This window comes from Panthera leo, chromosome C1 (assembly GCF_018350215.1).
Source record: "Panthera leo isolate Ple1 chromosome C1, P.leo_Ple1_pat1.1, whole genome shotgun sequence".
Classification (NCBI taxonomy): Eukaryota; Metazoa; Chordata; class Mammalia; order Carnivora; family Felidae; genus Panthera; species Panthera leo.
Window position 1 is genome coordinate 185314346 of NC_056686.1, and position 23613 is coordinate 185337958.

The following is a 23613-nucleotide window of genomic DNA, read 5'->3' on the forward strand; positions in this document are numbered from 1 at the left end:
ATCTTTAAAGAACTGGGAAAGACTACCTTCATTATATTGTTGTGCTGAAACTAAAAAGCAAAATGAACACAATAAAACAAAGTATATGAAAATACTTTATAAAATATTACAATGTATTGCCTTATAAGGCAACATTGAAGCAAAAAATTATTATTTAAAAATATAAAATATAAAATGCCAGACTTAGGGCTTTCCATGATATAACTAACCAGTTTTAATCAGGACAAACCAGTTTTCAACACAGATTGCCTAGAAGGGCATAATCATATATCTTTTTGATACGAGCAGTACTAAAGGTCCTACTCATCATAAGAATTTGTCTCCTCTGACCCAACAACTGCACAAACCTACATTTCCAAAGTAATGACACTGAACTATTATTTATAAAGCATACTTTCTCTTTTCTTATTTTTTATTTTCCTGGAAGACCAGAGGGTTATGATAAGTTACTCCTTTGTGTCTACAGAATCTGGAGAAATGTGATTTCATGCAAAAGTACCTAGTCCCCAGGGAACCACCCCAACTAAAGTAATTTTCAAATTACTTCAGCATTCTGAATTTGACTTTGACTCTTGCTACCCATGGTCCATCAGGGACCACTTGTCTCTTTCCACCTTGGCTACACCATGGCCTAGTAGCTGTTCCAAAAACTCCCTTCTTACAAAGACTAGATGCGCTAAATAGGCTTCCTTTAAACTGTTAGAGGCAAAGAAAAGAAGGCTATTTGCAGAAACACCCATGAGTACAGGTAAACCTCTTTTAATTGCACTTTGCTTTATTGTGCTTCCTAGATACTGCATTTTTTTTTTTTTTTTTTTTTTTTTTTTTTTTTTTTTTACAGATTGAAGGTTTGTGGCAACCCTCCATCAAGCAAATCTATTGGTACCTTGGTATAAAATATTCTTATATGAATCAGTAATTCAAGATATCCGAGATCAAGCAATACTAGTAATGTCCTAAATGGAAGTTCTCAAAATTCACTATGATCTTTGATTTTCAGAATGCTTAGAGTCTTTATAATAGTATTTTTCAAGGTGACTAAGTATTTTTTATATTCTACAGGGAAATGTAGTTCATGAACCATCAGTTATATATTCATTTTTTTTCTAGCCAGATAAAACACCTATTTTAAAAGGCTGCTGGTATTTGAATAGATATACAAAATTTGTTTAATTATTTCATACATTATCTAGGGAATAAAGAAATTTGGAAACCAGAAATAGATAACCTACATAAACAAACAAGCTCTCATGCTACCAATGGGCTCTAGGACTTAAAAAAAAGTATAGTCACAGAAAATGTTACTTTTTATGGAAAAGTTTTACTTTATTTTGTAAAAAGTAATGTTTTGAGTATATTCACTCTTTCAAAGTAATGCAAGTACAATGATAAGCATTGAGTAAAAAGTACCCTGCTTTATGGACTTATTTTTAATACACTGTAGGCATACTGCTTACTGAAGGCAGAAATATGGGATCCAATTATAAAACTTAACATGTAAGAGTAAACACATACAACTGAATAGTTGTGAAAAAATAGAGGATTAATTAAAAGATTGTTTAAAAATATTAAGTTCAAGTTAAATGGGAATTTTATGCATAAAAATCATATTACATGGTCAGAATGACTCTTCAGTGGTCATTCCTGAGAAACAAATAGTAACTTTAGTTAAAAGTTAATGTTTAACTTCTTTTTCAAAGTACTTTCAAAACTTCACTTATTCAAATTAAAACATTTTAACAATTCATTCTGAAGACATGTTATATGGTTCTCATTCCAAGATATCTTGTGATGTATAAATAAATCTGCTACCAGAAAAGACAAAAAAAAAAAAAAACAATCTAGGAAAGAAAATACTTTGAGTCAAAGTGTGATCTTCAATTACTCTTTTTTTCCTCCTCATATCTTTTCATGACGGCTTTTGAGACTGAAAGTAACCTGTGGGGGGGTTCACCTTGGTGCACATTTTCTCTCAAATCTCTCTTGGCTGGGACACAGCGCAGGGAAGCATTAACGCCACCCTCTCTTATTCTGTTTCAGCAGACGGGAATACTAATCCCACTCTTGGCCCTGGGCAGCAATGAGTAACATTACAAAAGAGCCTAAAGTCTATAATTACTCAGCAACAAAGTAGACTTCTCTAGTGATGGTTCTGCTGTACTGTTTTATTGTACTGTGCTGTTTTGTTGCCTTAATACGGATTAACCATCAAAAAAAAAAAAACAAAAAAACAAAAAAACAAAAAAACCCAAAACCCAACAAAACCACCCTGAAATTCAAACTATCAGTAGACCAACCATGTCAAAGTAAGGAAAATGAAAAGTAAAGATAGGCTCAACCACTTAAAGCTTCCTTCCTCCATTCCTACTTGACTCACTTCATTTTTCCCATAACTATCCTAAAGACCAGCATAAGCTTTCACCTCTACTGCACCAAGAACAGCGCCACTTATTTGCACCACACGGGTCGGGCGCTCCGAGAGGCGAGCTGGAGGTCAGGAACCCACTTTTCTGTCAATCAGCCTGGCCCCGCCCGTTTTCAGTCTGCGCGTGCGCGTTAGGGACTTCCGGGGGCGGCACTAGGGGTTCCGCGGGTCGCGGTGCTGCCCCGGCTGGCGGGGAAGGCCCGGCGGCGCACAGTGGAGTTCGCTTCAGTTTTATCACTCGCGGCGGGGTGGCTTTCTTGTCTGAGAGCAGGACCTTGGCCGGGGGTGGGTGTGCGGCTCCGTTTTCAGCAGCGCTCCTGGCCCCGCGGGAAGCCTGGGGCTGGCCTGGCAGCACGGTGCCCACCGACGACGGGGCCTTTGGCGACGCAGAACGCTGCGCTGCCTTTCCGCCTGAAGAGTGGAGGGCGCTGGCCGGAGACACTCGGACCGACGCCGAGTTCTTGACTTTAATTTGGGTGCTGGTGGAAGGGCCCAGAAATCGGACTGGTTTAGGACCAGTCTTACAGTTCACTTCTTCTTCTTCTTCATTGAAAGCTATCAGTCGCCTGTGGATACAGAAGCATGTCAATGTCAGCATTTACAGGTTTGGTAACTCATGGAAACGTCCGCAAAGTTTATCTTCAGGGTGAGGAAAATCGTTTTCATCGAATTTGAGTCAAGAGGTTTAGAGGGATCAGGTACTTCATCTCGTCTCCCACCAAGGTCAACAAGTAAATTACCAAGTTTACAAAAGATTGTTTCTACTTGAATATGAACTCTTAAAATCACCATAATGTTTTCTAAAATAAAATAAAATCACCATGTTAATACCGACAAATTAAGATTTGGAATGTTACATTAGAATTATATAGTATATCACTTGGTTCCTAAGAATCCTCACAGTGATCCAGATGATAACCAGGATGATCTCTAGTTAAGGGTTTCTCCCCCCCCCGCCCCCAGAACAACAGTTGATTTACTGAGAAAATTTACTGTTTCATAAACTCTTTGAGAAATGCTGTTGCATATTTTACTCTCCTCTTGAAAGTTAATAAAGGTTCTGAGGTCTAAAGTAAAGACACCTATTTAATTTTGTTGCATCCGTATTTCCCAATATGAATCTGTAATGCAGCCTTTGGCACCCAGTAAAATTAGCATTCTGTGAAATGCATTTTGGGAACTGCTAGAATGGTCAAACCCATGGTATAGTTAGATGCTTTTTCAATTTAAGAAGTATTAGACAAAACTTAAAAGATTCCTGAATTGAGTTTGCCATTCATTATAAAAAAATCTAAATGGAAGACAATGGTTGTTTTTAATTAAAAAAAATTCGACTTATTGAAATTAAAAAAAAAAACCAAAAAACTAGTTTACCCATTTCTCCCCCTCCCCCACTCCTGCCTCTGGCAATCGCCAATCAGTTCTCTGTATCTACCAGCTTGAATTTTTTTTTACTTCATTTATTTACTTCATTTTACTTTCATTTATGAAAAAACAAAGATCACATGATATTTGTCTTCCTTTGACTTATTTCACTTAACATAATGCCATGGAGGTCCATCCATGTTGTCACAAATGGCAAGATTTCATGCTTTATAGCTGAGTAATACTCCTTTATATATATATACCACATCTTCTTTATCCATTCATCCATCAATTGACACTTAGGTTTTTCCATATTGTAAACAATACTGCAATGAAGTATTCAAGTTACTCTCTGCATTTTCTTTGGATAAATGCCCAGAAGTGAAATTGCTGGATCATAGGGTAGTTCTACCTTTAAATTTTTGAAGAACCTCCAACTATTTTCCATAGTGGCTGCACCAGTTTACATTCCCACCATAAGAGCTGAAGGGTTCCCTTTTCTCCACATCCTTGCCAACATTTGTTATTTCCTGTCTTTTTTATAATAGCCATTCTAACAGGTCTAAGGTGATATTTCATTGTGGGTTTGATTCACATTTCCTTGATGATTATTGACATTGAGCATCTTTTCATGTACCTGTTGGTCATCCGTATGTCTTCTTCAGAATGATGGCTATTCAGATTTTCTGCCCTTTTTTAAAATTTTATTTTATTTTATTTTTTGCTTTTGAGTTGTATGAGTTCTATATATATTTTGGACATTAGTTCCTTATCAGATAATATTACTTGCAAATATTTTCTCCCACTCAATAGATAGTCTTTTGATTTTGATGGTTTCCTTTGCTGTGCAGAAGTCTTAGTTTGATGTAGTCCCACTTATTTTTGCCTTTGTTGCTTTTGCTTTTTGTGTCAGATACAAAAAATCATTGCCAAGACCTATGTCAAGGAACTTACTGCCTCTGTTTTCGTCTATTTTGAGTTAATTTTTGTGTATGGTGCAAGATAGGGATCCACGCAAAAGTTTCATTCTTTTGCATGTGGATATCCAGTTTTCCCAACACCAAAAGAGACTGTCCCTTCCCCACTATATATTCTTGGCTGCTTTTGTGTACATTACTTGACCATATATGTGTGGGTTTATTTCTGGGCTTTCTATTCTGTTCCATTGGACTATGTGTCTGTTTTTATGCCAGAACCATACTGTTTTAATTATTACAGTTTTGTAATATACAGTAGTCCCCCCTCCCCCACAGTTTCACTTTCTGCAGTTTAAGTTACCCACAGATGACCATCGCCTGGAAGCAGATGATCCTTCTTCTATCATCAGAAGGTCAGTAGTAGCCTAATGCTATGTCACAATGTCTGTATCATTCACGTCACTTCATCTCATCACAGGCATTTTATCATCTTACATCATCTCAAGAAGAAGGGTGAGTATAGTACAATATTTTGAAAGACCACATTCACATATATTTATTATGTATATTGTTACAATTGTTCTATTTTATTGAGTTACTGTTATTACTGTCTTACTGTGCCTAATTGAAAAAAATAAATTTTACCACAGGTATGTATGTGTTGGAAAAAACATAGTACATACAAAGTTCAGTACTGTACAGTTTCAGGCATCCACTGGAAGTCTTGGAATGTATCCCCTGTGGATAAGGGGGGGACTATGCTAGTTTGAAATCATGGACCAAGAGTTTTCCAGCTTTGTTCTTCTTTTTCAAGATTGCTTTGGTTATTCAGGATCTTTTCTGGTTCCATACAAATTTGAGGATTGTTTGTTCTATTTCTATAAAAAATGCCATTCGAATTTTGATAGGGATTGCATTGAATCTATAGAATTCTTTGGGTAGTATGGATATTTTTATAATGTTAATTTTTCCAGTCCATGAAGACAAAATATTTTTCCATTTATTTATGTTCTCTTCAATTTCTTTCATTAATGTCTTATAGTTTTCAATACATAGGTTTTTCACCTCCTTGGTTAAATTTATTCCTAGATATTTTATTCTTTTTGGTGCAGTTGTAAATGGGATTGTTTTCTTAATTTCTCTTTCTGATAGTTCATCATTAGTGTATATAAATGATTTTTGTATATTAATTTTGTATCCTGCAAATTTACTGAATTTCTTTATTAATTCTAGCAGTTTTGATGTAATTTTTTCTATATATATCATGCTACCTGCAAATAGTGACAGTTCTACTTCCTTTTTTTTTTAAATGTTTATTTATTTATTTTTGAGAAAAAGAGCATGAGCAAGGGAAGGGCAGAGAGAGAATCTCAAGTGGAGCCAATCAGAGCTCAATGCGGGACTCAAGCTCACGAAACATAAGATCATGACCTGAGCCAAAATCAAGAGTTGGATGCTTAACCAACTGTGCCACCCAGGTGCCTGTTACTTCCTTTCTAATTTGGATTCCCTTTATTTCTTTTTCTTGCCTAAATGCTCTAGCTAGGGCTTCCAATACTATGTTGAATATAAGTGATGAAAGTGGGTATCCTTGTCTTGTTCCTGACCTTAGAGGAAAAGCTATCAGCTTTTCACCATACAGTATGATGCTAGGTGTGGGCTTGTCATATATGGACTTTATTATGTTGAAGTGCAGTCCCTCTATACCCACTTTGTTGAGAGTTTTTATCGTAAATTGTTGAATTTTGTCAAATGCTTTTTCTGCATCTATTGAGATGATCATATGATTTTCAATACGATATCAAAAACATATGATAGGTTTCTGTTCATGATGGTGATGTAGGAAAATCTTGAATTTATCTCCTCCCACAAATACACTGAGTCTACAGCTACATATGGAACAATTTCCTCATAAAAAAAAAACCCTAAAGAATAGCTGAGTGACAACTACACATCATTAGTAGAAGGAAAGAAATAAAGATTGGAGCAGGCTGGCGCCTTGGTGGCTCAGTCAGTTAAGTGTGCAACTTCAGCTCATGTCATGATCTCATGGTTTGTGGGTTCGAGCCCCACATCGGGCTTTTTGCTAACAGCTCAGAGTCTGGAGCCTGCTTTGGATTCTGTGTCTCCCTCTCTCTCTGCCTCTCCCCCATTCGTGCTCTGTCTCTCTCTGTCTCTCAAAGATAAATAAATGTTAAAAAATAAATAAATAAAAGATTAGAACAGAAGTAAATGAAATAGAGACTATAAAGACAATAGAAAAGATCAATGAAACTAAGAGCCAGTTCTAAAAAGATAAACAAAATTGACAAACCTTTAAGAAAACTCACTAAGAAAACTCACTAAGAAAAAGGAGAGAGGACTCAAATAAAATCAGAAATGAAGAGGTGTTACAACTAATACCACGGAAATACAAAGGATCATAAGATAAGAGCTTGCTGTGATTAATTACACACCAACAAACTAGACCAGATGGATAAATTCCTAAGGGATTAAGAGTTACGAACTTCTAGTTATAAAATAAGTCATGGGGATGAAGCACAGCATAGGGAATATAATCAATAACATTATAGTAACACTGTATGATGTTACTACACTTATCATAGTGAGCACTGCATAATATATAATATCGTCAATTCATTATGTTGTACATGTGAAACTAATATAACATTGTATGTCAACTATACTTCAATTAAAAAAAAAGGACAAATAAATTTTTTTTAATTCCTAGAAATATACAACCTATCAAGACTGACTCATGATGAAATCGACAATCTGAACAGACCAATTATTAGTAAGGAGATTGAATCAGTAATCAGAAAGCTCCTGGGGCACCTGGCTGGCTCAGTCAGTAGAGCATGCAACTCCTGATCTTGGGATTGTGAGTTCAAGCTCCATGTAGGGCCTAGAACTTACTTAAAACAAAACAAAACAAAACAAAACAAAAAACAGGGACTCCTGGGTGACTCAGTCAGTTAAGCATCCAACTCTTGATTTTAGCTCAGGTCATGATCTCACAGTTCATGGGTTTGAGCCCCATGTTGGGCTCTGTGTTGACAAGCATGGAGCCTGCTTGAGAATCTCTCTCTCTTTCTTTCTCTCTCTCTCTCTCTCTCTCTCCCCCCCCCCCCACTCTCTCTTTTCCTCCCCCACTCATGCTCTCTCTCTCAAAATAAATAAATAAACTTAAAAAACAATAAAACAAAGCAAAACACCTCCCAATAAACAAAAGTCCAGGACCAGAAGGTTTCACTGGTAAATTCTACCAAACATTTGAAGAAGAGTTGATACCAATCCTTCTCAAACTCTTCCACACAACAGAAGAGGAGGGAATGCGTCCAAATTATTTTTATGAGACCAGGATAACCCTGATACTAAAACCAGACAAGAATGCCACAAGAAAAGAAAATTATAGGCCAATATCGCTGGTGAACATAAATGCAATAATACTCAACAAAATATTAGTAAACCATATTCAACAATACATTAAAAGGATCATATACCATGATCAAGTGGGATTTATTCCAGGGATGCAAGGATGGTTCAATATCTGTAAAGAGCCAGTATGATATTAAGGTTTAAGGAAATGACCTTAAAACTGTCAAACAACCACTGTCGAAATCCTGCCTGCTCCTGCCACTGTTTGCATCAGTTTCACCTCCTGAACAGGAAGTATAATGGCAATCCTCCAAGTTTTCTCCCTTTTATCAGTGTGGGTATATTTTCACAGGCAAATAAATATAACATAATGAATTTTGATCTTGGAAATAGGATCATAATGGCATGGCGATTTGAAAACTGACATGTGGGGCGCCTGGGTGGCGCAGTCGGTTAAGCGTCCGACTTCAGCCAGGTCACGATCTCACGGTCCGTGAGTTCGAGCCCCGCGTCAGGCTCTGGGCTGATGGCTCGGAGCCTGGAGCCTGTTTCCGATTCTGTGTCTCCCTCTCTCTCTGCCCCTCCCCCGTTCATGCTCTGTCTCTCTCTGTCTCAAAAATAAATAAAAAACGTTGAAAAAAAAATTAAAAAAAAAAAAAAAAAAGAAAACTGACATGTAATAAAGAATGCAAATATAATATATTCAACCCTAAAACTCTACTGAACATAACTAAATTTTCTCAGGTGAAGCAAATGATTCTTCAGGACCTCACAATTGTTTCTAAGTTATCATTATCATTATCCTATCCATGAATCAAAAATAATGCTTAATAAACCCCAGAGGAAAGAAAAATTAACGCAGAGGAGAATCTCCATAAAACCATCCCTGCTTGCTTTGTTTTCTGCCCAAATCTTCTACTAGAGTCTTGACCAAGATTTCTCCACCTTAGCTCTATTGCCATTTTTGGTTGGATAAATCTTTGTTGTAGAGGCTGCTCAATGCATTCTAGGATGTTTATCAGCATCCCTGGCCTCTACTTACTAGATGCTAGTAGCATCCCCCACCCCACAGTGTCTCTAAACATTGTCAAATATCCCCTGTGGGACAAAACTGCCCTCAGTTGAGAACCACTGCTCTGGACCCAAACAGTATTTGCTAACTGTAAGTTCAAAAAGCAAAATAAATATTGATAATAAAATGAGGGCCTTTAAGAAAAAAAAGATGTTTTAACCAGAGATAATTAACTATTAAAAACTGAAGAAAATTCTCTGCATTTCTATGAAAGATCCAAAAGGAAAAAAAAAAAAAAAGCAATCACAGATTCTATAGGGGCACTGAATCAAATTCACAACAGATGATCAAGAAATCAGAACATCTAAAAACCATGAATGATACCCAGATAATGAAAAATAAGTATGATTTTAAATGTATTTAAAGTACAGTCAAAAGCACAGATGTGGACTGAATTTGATAATAATTTCAGAAAATACAAGAAAATACCATTAAATAAAAATACTATTGGTGGTAATAGGAAGGAGAAAGGAATTCAGAATAAGTCACAGGAAATTTCAAATATTAAGTCTAACAAATAATTTTTTTGGCTACTGCCAATAAAGCCTAGGATTTTACTTCTGTAGGGAAAAATACTTACCACAGCATTCTTACTATGTCCACTAGTATTCTTAAAATCACATTCTCCCAAAAAGAACATACTGTAACTCAGTTTTAGAGAATTATTTCCAGTTTTTACATAGTTTTGGAAACTTTGAATTTATCAAGATTTATATTTTGATGGTAATGCAGAATACTCACCTAGGTGACTAATAAACTTAGTAAGATCAAGAACCATTATTCATTTCTCCAGTAAAGGCAGTAAAAATACAGGTCACAGATTTAAACAAAAAACAATATCAACAGAACACAACCTCTTTCGAATTGGGGCCATGTGACGCAGGCTTCCAAGTAAAGGCCGCTCTTCCAGAGTCCAACATTCTATCAGCTCATGAGGTACCCGCCAGTAGCTAACACCTGGAAGATCAAAAGGCATAATTAAGAGAGCCACTGTCCACTGCAAAAGGTTCAGCAACACTTTTGTGTAAAACTAAGCAGAAAGAGTTTGAGATTCATGCCTCCCATTTGAAGAAAGCAGGTGTATGCAGGAAGTGTTCCCATGAAGAAACAAGGCAATAGTGGGATAACTCATAACGCAGGTCTAGGGAATTTCTGGCTACCAGCCCCAGATCTACTACTGATAATTAGTAGATCATTATATGGGTTCTGGGCAGATGAGTTAAAGGCACAGGCTCTGGAGCCAAGACTGCCTGGGTCTGAATCCCCCCACTTCTATCACTTACTAATCATGTGACCTTGCGAAAGTTACTTAACTTTCTGTGTCTAAATTTTCTCATCTGTAAAATTACAATAACAGTATATACTTCATAGGTTTGTTGTGATGATTAAATGAGTAAATAAGTGCAAAATGCTTAGTATAGGGCCTATAACAGACAGCGCTTAACAGATGTTTGGTGCCTTTATTTTATAAATTCTAGTGTTGACAGCAGTGCAAGGATTGGACAATGACGGTCTTAACACTTGCCATGTCAACATCATTGGATTGCAGCACTCATCAAATCAGGTAAATTTTGTGAACCACTGTAAATTTCCTTTGACCACTATATGAATATGAACTATCACTGTTAGGGTAGTGTGTGTGTTAGGCCAAGATTGTGGTCAAACTCATTTTAACTTTTAAATCTGAGAAGTTTCTGAATGAAAGTTTGAAATGTATTTTTATGAACCTCAAAAATGTTATCCTGAGTTAAAAAACCAGACACAATAGGTCATATATTGTATGATTCCAGTTACATGAAATATCCAGAACAGGCTAATGCAATGAAACAGAAAGCAGACTGGTGGTTGCCAGGGCTGAGGAGAGAAGGGAATGGGGAGTAACTGCTTAACAGGTACTGGGTTTCCTTGTGGGATGATGAAAATGTTTTGGAACTAGACAGAGATGGTGGTTATACAACATTGTTAATGTAGTAAATGCCACTGAAGTCTATACTTTAATTCTATATTATATGAATTTCACCCCAATTTTTAAAGAATCATAAAAAATTATATGTAGATGCATTAAAAAAGGCTTAAAAATGTTGAATAAAAATTGGTTCACATTGTTTTAAAAGTAACTTTGAAGTCCCAAGAATGGATATGGTGTCGTATGTATGTGGTTTTTTGTTTTTGTTTTGTTTTGAGAGAAAGAGAGTGAGAGCACGAGCAGGGGAAAGGGGCAGAGGGAGAGAGAGAGAATCTTAAGCAGGCTTCATGCTCAGGACAGAATCTGATTTGGGGCTTGATCCCATGATCCTGGGACTGAAAGCAAGTCAGATGCTCAGCTGACTGAGCCATCCAGGCACCCCTGGTGTCTTGTTTTTTAATCATTAAAGGTTTAGTAATAAATATTAACCAACTTAGCAAGCTGGGCATATAAATTAGTATATGTAACATATATATCCAATACTCACAGAGCCTATGGACCTAATTTTAAGACAATAATTATCTGGAACTGCTTGATCATGCTCCCAAACATACTGCTGCTACAAAAACATTCCCAAATCCCATCCATTAAGGTTTGTTTGTTTATTTTTAACTCAGGTTTATTGAGATAATTTACATAAAATAAAATTCACCCTTTTAAAGTACTCACTTCACTGAGTTTTGATAAATGTATACAGTCATATAATTATAGCCACAATCAAGACATAGAACATTTCTATCACCCCCAAATTTCCCATGTACCCCTTTGCTATTGATGCCTTCCCCTCCATTCCATAGTTTTACCATTTCAGGGGTGTCATACAAATGGGATCATAACAGTATGTACCCTTCTGTGTCTGGTTTCTCTAGCATTGATATTTTGAAGATTCATCCATGTTGATATATGCATTAATGATCATTTCTTTTTACTGCTGTGTAGTATTCCATTATATAGATATGCCTTCCTATAAAATAATTCACTTTCATTGTATAAAACTTGGATAATATAGAAAAGTATATATTAAAAAAAAATCAAGATCACTTCTAATCCTAAAACTAGGAATCATGATTCATGACACTTCAATGAATCTGATTCCAGTCTTTTTCTCATTCATATGATATGCACATTACTGAATACACTTTACATTTAATTTTTTTTCCTGCTTTTGATAATTTCTTATTGTATCATGGGCATTCATGTATGTAAAAAATTATTCAAAATAATTTTAATAGCTATTGCTCATCAGTTTCCCATAGATGTGCCAATATGTATTTAACCTTCTATCATAGACATTTATATTGTTTTTATTTTTTCTCTATTATAAATAATGCTTAATTGAATACTTTGTTCATAAACCTTTATCTGCATTTGGTTATATCTAGAAGTAGAATTATCAGGTCAAAGAATATGAACAGTTCTGATGCTATCAATATGTAATGATAAATTACTTCCCAACACAGTAGTACTAATTGTTACTCCTGCCAAAAATGCATGAGATCTTTACTAATCTGGTATGTAAAAAATAGTTCTCATTTAATACATATTTCACTGATAAATAATGAGTTTGAACCTCCTGCCACGTGCTGATTTCCTTTCCTGAAAATTTTGTGGTCATGAACCTTGCACATTTATTTATAATAGGCATTGAGTTGATTTTCTAATCAACTTAAATAAATCCTCTCTATTTTAAGGATATTCTTTGTCCAGTTAATGTAATATTTTTATCCAAGTTTTTATTAGCCTTTTAATTTTTTTATACTTTTTTGTTTTAAAGTTATATTAAATATTATGTAATCAAATTTATTCATCTTTGTCTTTTATGATTTATTTCCCTTTTAAGAAATCAGTTATTTGTTTAACTTTCATTATAGTTTATTATAGCTTCATTTTTCATCCATAAATTCACCTGGGATTATTTTGATAAGTGACATGAGGTTAAAATTCTGTTTTCTCCTAAGCATATTTCTCAATTTCATATTAAATCATCCATCTTTTTTCATTGATATTTAATACTCCTTATCACATAGCATTTTTATTCTTATAATTTCATTGGGGTTTACTCCTGATCTTTGCATATGGTTCTTACTATCACAAATCTATATATAGTATTTTTACTATCACATAGTTAGATTCATTCCTCTGATGACTTCTGCTCTCCAAAATGTTCTTGGCTATTTCACTGCTTTTTTCTTTCAAGGAATATTAGAATCATTTCCTCAAGATGGCCAAAGGGTTCCACTGATGTGTTGGTAGGGATTGTGTTAAACCTATAATTTGATCTGAGAAAAACTGATATCTTTATAATGAATATTATAAAATCTATCTGAATAGATTTCCTATTTGGGAGCATGGTCGGTCTTACCATACTCTTCATGTCTTCTTTTTTTATAGATGGATGGATGAATTGATGAATGGATGAATATATTTTAGTAGTTTTCCTCATAAAAGACTCAAGTATTTCTTGATAGGTCATCCTAGTTATTTTGTTGTTTATTGCCATTGTAAATGGGATTTTCCCCTGTGATTTCTAACTAATCTATCATAAGTAAGCTGATCTTTGTGTTTACTTACATTGTATCCAGCTGGTTTGGTCTACTAAACTCATCACTTATAAGATACCTTTAGTTGATTCCTTTGGGTTTTCTAAAAAGACATACTCTCCACAAATAACTATCTCCTTCCTTCCAATATTTCTTTCTCTCACTTCTGTTTCTTGTCTAATGGCTTTCCGTAGGCCTTCCAGAACTGTGTTAAATACCCATGATACTTCATTACCTGCTTATTAAAAAGTTAAAATCAGTCTCACACTCTGTAAGTCAGTGATCCCAGCTCTTCACTTCAGCTTCCCGAGTCAGTGGAGAAAGAAGACCAGCCAGGGCTCTCCCAAAGCCTTCTGGGCAGTCTGCCAGTCCAGAGGCACAATAGGAGACACAGAGAACACCAGGGGGTTTGTTCCTCAACTTAAGCCTAAGTGTCTCAAAGTCAATTAAATCTAAGATAAAAAGCTTAAAGAGAATAGCACTTTCTTCTATCTGCCTGAGGGGTGTAATCTGGTGGGGGGGGGGGGGGAGGAAAAGTGAGAGGAGCAAAGTTGAGGAAAGAAAGGTTGGTACTAGCACCCTACCTGAAGAGAAGCAGGTGATGAAGAGCTTTTTAAACCCCCCTCCTGTCCTTGTATGCAATCTTTTGTGACTTGCAATGTCTGTCTCTACCAGCTTTTAGGACTATTTGAGGACCAACATGTGTCTTATTTATTTGCGGACCCAATTTTAGAACTTCTTATAGTGTTTGCACCTAATAGACACTCAATACATACTTGTTAAATAAGGAAAAAAACTTAGGCATATAACAGCTAATGCTCTGTGATCCATAAGCAAGTGGCATGGCCTAAGACTCAGTTTTCTCATCAATAAAATGGTAAACAACATCCAGAATTGTTTTAAGACTAAGAGTTACTGAATGTAAACTACTTATCACACTGAATATTAAACAGCATTATTATTATCAAATGTAAACTACTTATCACACTGAATATTAAATAGCATTATTATTATCAAATGATATAAGAAGCTTGGTAAAAATGGTCAAATTTCAAAGTAGGCATTTAAAGATTATTAATTCTTCCTAAGGGTTCTTCAGACATCTTCTCTGGCATTATTTTCATTTTCTCTTCTTTCATTTTTTTTTTTAAGATTTTAAGTAATCTCTACACCCAACATGGGACTCAATCTCACAACGCCAAGATCAAGAGTCACAAGCTCCACTGACTGAGCCAGCCGGGCTCCCTTCCTTTTTTCTTTTGATTATACATTGTATGCTTAATTTAAAGGTATACTTCTTAAGGACAATGCTAGGTACAAAGTGGATGCTAAATAAATTCCTGTTGAATTGAACTAAATAAGCATAACTAACAGATGCTGAAATTATAAACTATTTTTTAGGTTACTGGATTATAAACTATTAGTAATATCTAGCAACTCATGGGGTCTAAAGATTTTTAAGTAAATTGTCTCAATCAACATACTTTGAAGTGACAAATGTCTTGACCTTACAAAGAAATACTTTCTCAAAAAAGAAAAATGCAGCAATTGAACTCACTTTGTCTTATTATGGGAAAGTCTACCTTCTGCCATGAAATAAAATAATTGTACTATACCTTTTCCTTCCCAGGCATCAAAGGCATCCATCATTTTCTTCAATTCAGCTACTGAATAATAGCTCCAAATGTACTGAACATTATTCCCCGCCTCTCTAGAAATATTGCAAAAGGTGATGAAAACATACTAAGTATGAATGTATGTGTGTGTGTATGTATATACAGCTAATACTCGATATACTACCAAATACTTGTTAATTAAGGGAAAAAATATGTTGGCATTGAATAGTTGTTCTTCTGCAACTCTTAAGGACATATATAGATAATAATATACTATAGATTATATCTATGACCTATATTCAATCTCTTTTTAATGTGGTAAAGTACTTGTTAATTCTACAATATAGACTGTACAGACAAATCAACAAATCTTTAGAAATAGGTTTTCTAAAAAAAATTACCTAACTCCAGGAAAATTTTAAAAGATTCAACTTTGACTAAAACTTTCATAGCATTGTTCCAGGCACTCATATATCTTATATAAACATCCTGTAAAGAATTCATAAAATGATGACATATTTAGTCACCTAAAAAAGCAAGTTCATGTGATCATTCATTAGTCACTAATATGTGACCCAATCCAACCACCCAGAGAATTAGAAAAAAACAAAACACCAACTGTAATGTGAATTGACCGCTGTGTTAAGTCAGTTTACAAAAAAAATATTAAGAGAATAACGCTTAAGAATTTTACATTCAAGTCATCGGATTTTAAGGCTGATAGGGACCAGGGAAGTCCTTCATTTCTCAGAACAGGACACCGAGGCACATGCCAGTCCTGTGCCACTCAGCAGGGCTGCTGACTTCTAGGCAGTGCTTCTGTTCCTGGACTATGGTCTAGGGGAGGACAGCCAGACATGGCCTGTTAGGGGACTTTGATGCCCACTCCCAGGTGAGAGGCAATGTAGTAGACCACTGTGGATGTCCCATAGTTTACATATATGTGAAGTGGTCTTAATTACAATCTCCTTGAAGCAGGCTTGTCTCAACAGCTATAAGAGCTCACTCTGTGTGTTGCCAAGTGTTGAATGAAGATCTTTTCTAGTCAACCACATATTCCATTCAGTAACACCTCTTACAAGAGACCAAAACTTTATTCTGTTCCCTTTCATATTTAAATATGGGCATACCTTTTAAAAATGCTTTTACTGTGAATTCTTCCTCCCAGCTGCTTATCAATAGCATCTGTTCCATCAGTTTTTGTGGAATATACACCAATAATTCTACTCTCACAGCTTGCACCAGATGTGTTAAGATAGTGGAGAACCCAAACTGTTGGCTTATTGCAAACTAAACCATATGAATCACAGAAGTCTGTTAAAGCCTGGAGCAAAAAAAAATATACAAAATTTGAATTTAATTCTGGAGTAAAGTAGAAATGAATTTGTTCTATTACTTTCATGTAAAGCTGCAATTTCAGTTGGTCATAAGGGAAATAAAAAGATGATAAATTTCAGCCTAGTCTTTACACCTTGAAAAACCAAACATGCTTTTGTTGAATTTGGCATGGGGGTGGGGTAAATCACAAAAAGCACCACCCAAAAATCCAACACCTTTTCATCTAGAGAATCCTCTTCCACATGGAAGCTGTATTTTCTTTCCTCCTCCTTTAGCCTCACTATCAACATTACTTTTAATTTTAAAATCTTCATATGATTAAGAGTTAGACCTTTTTCTTTTCCTTTTATTTTCCCCCCAGTTTCCCATTTGACTCAATATTCCTTTCACCTTCTACTGACTAAGCCCCATAGTTGATTTTTTTTTTTTTACTCCAAATGCAATCATGAATTAACCAGATTAACTTGTTCTTTTCCACTGCAAGATATACAAAATCAGTGCAAACTCTAAGAACTCCTTGGCATTTATCTACCTATTCATTCATTCTCTTGAATATTAAGAAGTTACTAACGTGGTTGAGCACTAAGGTCCTACAGATATAATGATGAGCAAAAGACAGGGTCCCAGCCCTTCTAGAGTTTTATAGCTAATGTAAAAGACAGACAGCTGGGGCACCTGGGTGGCTTAATCAGTTGGGCATCCAACTCTTGATTTTAGCTTGGGTCATGACTCATCGTTTGTGAGATTGAGCCCCATGTCAGGATTTGCGCTGGTAGTGCAGAGCCTGCTTGGGGTTCTCTCTCTCCCTCTCTCTCTGCCCCTCCTCAGAGTGTGCGCTCTCTCTCTCTCTCTCTCTCTCTCTCTCTCTGTATCTCTCTCAAAATAAATAAATAAACTTCTAGGAAATTTAAAGACCGTCAATAAGCCATCAGCACATAGGATAACTGTAACGAGGTGAGCCTAGGAGGTGCTAAGGGAAACAGAGCTGGAGCGCTTCACCCAGCCGAGTGCCCAAGGGCCTTCCCTGAGAGAAACAGCATTATTCCTCTGAGGGCCCTGAGGACAGGCACTTTTGTCTGTTTTGTGTTGTATCCCAAGTGCCTGGAATAGTGCCTGACACAAAGGAGATGCCTAATATTTACTGACTCAGTGAATGAAAATAGGACTCTAACATGTCTTACATTTTCATTTAATATTGCTGTCTAACTGTATGTCATATTTCTTTGTGTCCCACACAGTCCAAGAGCAGTGCTCTATATACCAAAAACATTTGAGATAAATATGTGTTGGCTGACACAGTCAATGTACACATGCTATGTCCTCTTTGTGTACAAATCAGAAATCAAAAGACTACAGTTGAGACTTCAGAAGATGAATGTCAACCCACTCCAGCTTTCCAGTCAGGATTTCTTAGCCCCATTCTGAGATGTGGCAAACAGCACCCTAGAACTGTTTGACAACTCAATTTCTATATAACTTCAGTAGCAGAACCCATACAACCATGCAAATTCCTGAAGACGATCTGGAACCAAATCAACTGTCTCTTCATGTTACACTCCTAATAACCATACTGTCAGCTTGCTCTCCTAAACTGATACCCAAATCAAACCCAATTCAGGTCAGTTTTCACTACTATTAATCATCTAGGGAAAAAAATTTTCTTAGATGCCCAAAGGTACTAAAAGCAAATATAATACTTATCAGTAAGACAAAAATAGGTAATGAAGTTTTTCAAGATCTTTCATGTAAAGATCTCTAAAATGTGATTTAAAGGAGAAATATCTTTTAAAAAGATTTACTGATCTCAAAGTGAATTAATCAAACCAATGTTTTAATTTAGTAACAAACTGCTACACTTATTGAATCAGGTAGATTTTCTACAATCTTTTATTTTTGTGACCATTCTTTTTTTTTTTTTTTAACCTTTATTTACTTTTGAGACAGAGAGAGAGCATGAACGGGGGAGGGTCAGAGAGAGAGAGGGAGACACAGAATCTGAAACAGGCTCCAGGCTATTTTTGTGACCATTCTTTAAAAAGTCATTTCAGTAAATAAAATACCACTATACTCTTACATACTACAATATTGCTCTTTATTTACAAAGAACCTAAAGAGCAGAATATTTCTATTAAAAAAGCCATCAAAAGGTATTAAATCTCCAATGAGAAATAAAAAAACTATAAACCTTTGAGTGGCAATGTAATACACTTTCCTAGAACATAGAATTTGGGCCTTCAAAAGATTAGTAATTAAGAAACGTGTCTTCAAAATTAGAAAAAGTACCTTTCTCATGTTTGGTTTTCATGGCAACACAGGCTATGCAAAATAACACACATTGCTTTGTGTATAAAAACATATATATATGTATACGTATGTACTTTTTAAAACTTAAGAAAATGCCAAGACCTTTTTAAGTTCTATATTTGACCTTAAAGAATATGTCTCCATTTCATTGGCCAAGTGGTCAGACAGGCTGTATGGATACGGGATGCCAAAATAATCAGCCTCTTCCTGCAGAGCAACACGGGTTTGCTCATCTGTGGGAATGTGAACTTCTCCATGAAGATAATCCAAGAGGTATTTAAATAGATGTCCATCACGGTCAATAACACAAGCCCCTAGAAAACATCCAGTTCAAAAATCACTGCATAGATACATATGATCATAAAGTTTCAACATGTCAAACTAAAATCAGACTGCAGACCTCTACAATTAGAAATGTTTCTTTCTCACAAGAAAGTTAATAACTAGTGTTCAAATGGGTTTAGCCATATTTGGTGATCCTCTGTATTCTCACCTACGATATAGGAAAATGTATTCTGAGCTCCATGGGGGAATTTTAGATGCAATGACCATATTCCTGCTATGGCCACTCAAAAGCCATGGAGATCCGACTGCTGCTGAAATGTAACTTTACCCCTAAGCTCAGTTCTCCCCGGCCAGGAAAGATGTATGGAGTTCCTCCCTAATGAGGACATGCTCATTTATGTCATATTTGTATGTTAGTCAACTTGTAGTGTCAATGACATGTAAACCCAGGGTTCCTAGCTCCAGGCACACTGTATGTTTAGCCTTAATAGGTTAGTCCCTTTGTACTGTGAGAACCGAAACTTTAAAAAAGAAATGTTATGCTGGTACTACTTTATGACAAAAGGCTTTCTTAGACAATTTAGCAGAATTTTTAAAAACACTTCTGTGTGAGGCTACTCAATAATTCCTTTTCTCCCTTGGTTAGCTTAGAAAAGAAGGGATTAAGGAGGTGAAACTTGGGGCAGAGGAAAAACTCAATCCCTGCTTGCTATCTTTTTGCCAACAACCTTCCTGCCCACATGGGCACCAGCCATCAGTGTTTTCCATTCTTTCAACTGCCATCCAGCCGGCAAAGCAATCTCTAAAGACCCAGGGTTACTAACAGTGACTCTTGCTCAAGATCCCCTGAACCCCCTCTTCTGACACAGAAGCAATAGTGGGTTCTCTGAGCTCCAGAACACCAAAGATGTGCAAAAAAGACTTATTTGCACTGTTGAGATTTCTTTACAAACGGGAGTAGGTTAAGCAAATACCAGAGCACTCCAAACAAGAAGAGCAGCAGCCCCAGATCCCTACCCTTGTGTTTTACAGTTTCTTCTGGAAGACCAATTTTCAGTCCTCTACCACTAGGTGACTGCTGATACACTGCACTGACGTTTTTGCAGGAGTCCACATCAGCCCACACAAGGCTACGCAACTAGACTGGGTGGCCAGTTTAACACTAATTCTACACTACAGTGACTGCCCTGTGAACTATGAGGGCAGCTGCTTTCTCCAGAGAATAAATGTTTTAACTGAAGAACACAGAGAGAAGCCGCAATATCGTTACCCATGGAGTTGCACGAACGTAACAACTTTCAAAGTATAATCAATCCCCATATTTAGGTGATGGTAGGCCTTAACACACATTGATTTTTTTGTCAACTTTTAGTGACAGCATCACAGATTCTGGAAACTGGTATTTAACTTCTTCATGTGTTTAATAAATCTCCATACAACTCTAATGATCTCAATAATTACTACACTAGTCTAATACATTCCATTGTAATTAGGAAAACCAAAGGGAATTTAAACTATTTTAATGAATATTCATGATCATGCTTTATGGACTTTAGTTATTTACCTGATTCGTCTGTTTTTAGAGGAAAACGACCACTGAACATGGATGCCAGCATCGAGTCTTTAAAGCGGCACAAGGACTCACGTCTGGCTGTGTAAATACAGCCACCCACATTCAGTCGAAGAATATCTACCACCTTTTCTTCTGCCTTGTGACCTTCCATTGCTCCCATCAACACCTAAATTTTTGCTTTGAAACGCTTTCAGAAACTGCAAAATAATGGTGGTCCTGGTCCACCTCTGTAAAAACAAAGGACAATCACATTTCCAATAATATACCAAATAGATAATAAAATAAATACATCTTAATGTGATTTAAAATAAGGTGCTCAGCACTAACAATATTGGAGGACTTTATATAACATGAAAGAAGTTTGAGATATGCCGAGAAGCTGGAAAACTTTGGTTCAGAGTATTTTTAAATGATGAACTATTACCAACCAAATCATAGCTATTGAAATGACTGTTTAAAGAATTTAACAAGAAAATGCATTGTCTGTCCCATATAAAGCAAAGGTGAGGTTTGCTCATGTTCTTTGATATTCACATATCTTTTTAAACTATAATAAGTCTGAGGGAGCTATCTAGACTGCAGAGGGGGTCAGCATGTAGCATGGAATTAGGCTACTAGGCTCTACCACTAACTAGGGACCTTGGGCAAATACTTATCTTCTTCTGCCTATTTCCTCATCTATAAAATGGAGCCAGGGATGGGGCCTACCTCAAAGGACTATCAGAGGAGTAACAGGACATATAAAAAGCACATAGAACAGTCTCTGGCTCAGAGTAAGTACTCAATAACAATATAAATTTTATCTATATAAATTTATATCTATAACGATATAAATTTTACCATAAGGCATATACTGAAGGATTGATATTGGCTCTGTAGATTTAAGGAAACCTAAGCAGAAATTATTAACAATGCTAATTGTAGTTCCTAGATTAGGTAACTAAGGAATATATAATTTATCAACTGAGATCAGAATTCTATGTATACCAGTAGCCAGACTGGTCCAAAAGAGCAACAAATAACAGCTCTAAATCATCTGGCTTCTTCATTCCAAAATGGCTGAATGAAGCTTTAGGGAAGTTTTAAGGACTTGATTTCTTAATCTATTCTGGAGATGGACTAACCACAAGTGACTGTGGTGTTTCTCTGGAACCTAAAACAATACTGTGATAAAAAGGTACTCCTGATGTGACTGCGCATTTCACTGCAAATGCAAAATGGCCGCCAAGAGACAACTATATTCATGGCAACTCACTTTTACTATGCGATCAACTAGGATCCTTTTGTAGATGCTCTAATTTAGCCAGTCTCCAATGAGATGGGAAAAGGAGACCATCGGTGTCTGACAAAAACAATATGTGTCAAACGTGGTCAGTAAACAGAAACTCTTATGGATCAACAGTTTAGCCTTCAGAAAGCACTTATCAACATGACTTCTTTTGCTGCCTCAAAGTCCCAGGAGCAGCCCTGCAATGATCCATGTGAGAGAACCACCTCTGAAGCACGGGATTGAACTGGCTCATGCTGCCCCAGTTACCAGCTCCCTGGAATCCAGCTATTCTTCAAAGCCACAGGCAAATCTCACAGGTTGCATGACCTTCCCGAGCATCCCCCAGTTAGAATCTGTGCACAGTCCACCAAATATACTGTGTACCTCTCTCCACGTTTTTCTCACCTATTTAATCCCTAGTTTGGGAGACTATAGCTCTAGGAAGACAGAATCTATATCACTATCAATTATTCCCATTTGCTCAATGCTTATTATGTGACAGTTACTGCAGGAGACACTTGGTAGACACTACCTAATTCACACAAAAGCCCTATTGGATAGGAATTACTGTCTCTATTGACAGATGAGGACACTGGAGAAAGAAATAGTGATGTGAGCAGGGTCCACACTAGGACTGCCCTGCTGGTAAGTGGCGGAGTCGGCCCCAGGTCCGCAGGACTGGCTCCAAGTTTTCTGCTGCACCCTACACTGTCTATTTCAGCACTGTTTCATCCCTAAGGCTGCTGACCGGGGCACTTTACTCACTAAGCATCTGTCCATCTGAAGACTCCAGTGGTGGCAACAGGAACATAGCAGCACCCTAGTGCAAGGATTTAAGAGATACCCCTGCCTCAGTCAGTTTCTCCTAAGGCAGAGGACCATCCAACACCATTTCAAGGCCAGTCAATGGCCCCATCCTCAATGCACCCACTTAGACTCCCTGCTGTGTCGGAAATGCCCTGCCCTCTGAGGAAGTGCCCCCAAAGTGCGGTTCTGGGACCACCTGCATCAAAACCATCAGAGACGCTTGATGTATATTCAGATTCCCAGGCCACAACACAAGAGTCTGGTTCAGAAAGTCAGATGGGGTCGGGGATCCGCCCACGGACCCCACTTTAATAAACTCTGCTCAAAGGACTCGCTCTCCTCCCACGACGCGGGACGAAAGGAGAGGGGCTGGGACACCCGAAAGCCCCGCCGGTGTCCCCGCGGCCCGGGGTCCCCGAATCGGCCCGAAGCCTGAGCCTGCAGCCCGGGGCGCCCGTGTTATCGGCGCGATCCGGCCCTTCCTTGGGGCGCCCCGCCGCCTCCCGGGCCCGCGGCCCACCCGGCGCCCCGGTCCTCTGCACGGGCGGGGCCGGGTTGGCGGCCTCCCCGACTGACCTGCGGCCAGCCCGGCCCTCGGCGCGGCCGCCGGACGCCGCGGGGACCGACGCGGAAGTGAGGGCCTCTTCGGCTGCTCAGCAACTCTTGGAGCAGCGCGGCCCCAGCGGCGCCCCCTTGCGGCCCGGCTGGGCGGCGGCTGCAGCCGGAACGAGGGAGGCCCCGCCCCGGAGACTCCAGG

At 37.4% G+C, this 23613-nt stretch overlaps 1 protein-coding gene and 1 long non-coding RNA gene across 3 annotated transcripts; one reads left to right on the plus strand and one right to left on the minus strand.

Annotated features, from left to right (window-relative positions):
• Positions 1-910: 910 nt before the first annotated feature.
• On the minus strand, positions 911-23517 carry KCTD18 (potassium channel tetramerization domain containing 18). 2 transcript variants are annotated; one of them, XM_042949642.1, is made up of 8 exons: positions 23433-23509; positions 22815-22869; positions 20771-21006; positions 19024-19235; positions 16410-16603; positions 15280-15374; positions 10012-10114; positions 911-2991 (listed from the first exon to the last, which is right to left on the minus strand). In XM_042949642.1, the coding sequence occupies exons 3-8, from the start codon at positions 20937-20939 to the stop codon at positions 2514-2516; spliced, it is 1251 nt and encodes a 416-aa protein (XP_042805576.1). In that variant the 5' UTR covers positions 20940-21006; positions 22815-22869; positions 23433-23509; the 3' UTR covers positions 911-2513. The 2 variants fall into 2 exon arrangements, with proteins under 2 accessions (XP_042805576.1, XP_042805574.1); XM_042949640.1 differs by lacking the exon at positions 22815-22869 and having other exon boundaries at positions 23433-23517.
• On the plus strand, positions 4842-15374 carry LOC122226467. The gene is made up of 3 exons (XR_006205641.1): positions 4842-5120; positions 10636-10721; positions 15294-15374. It is a non-coding gene; the product is annotated as an uncharacterized LOC122226467 (long non-coding RNA).
• Positions 23518-23613: the final 96 nt, after the last annotated feature.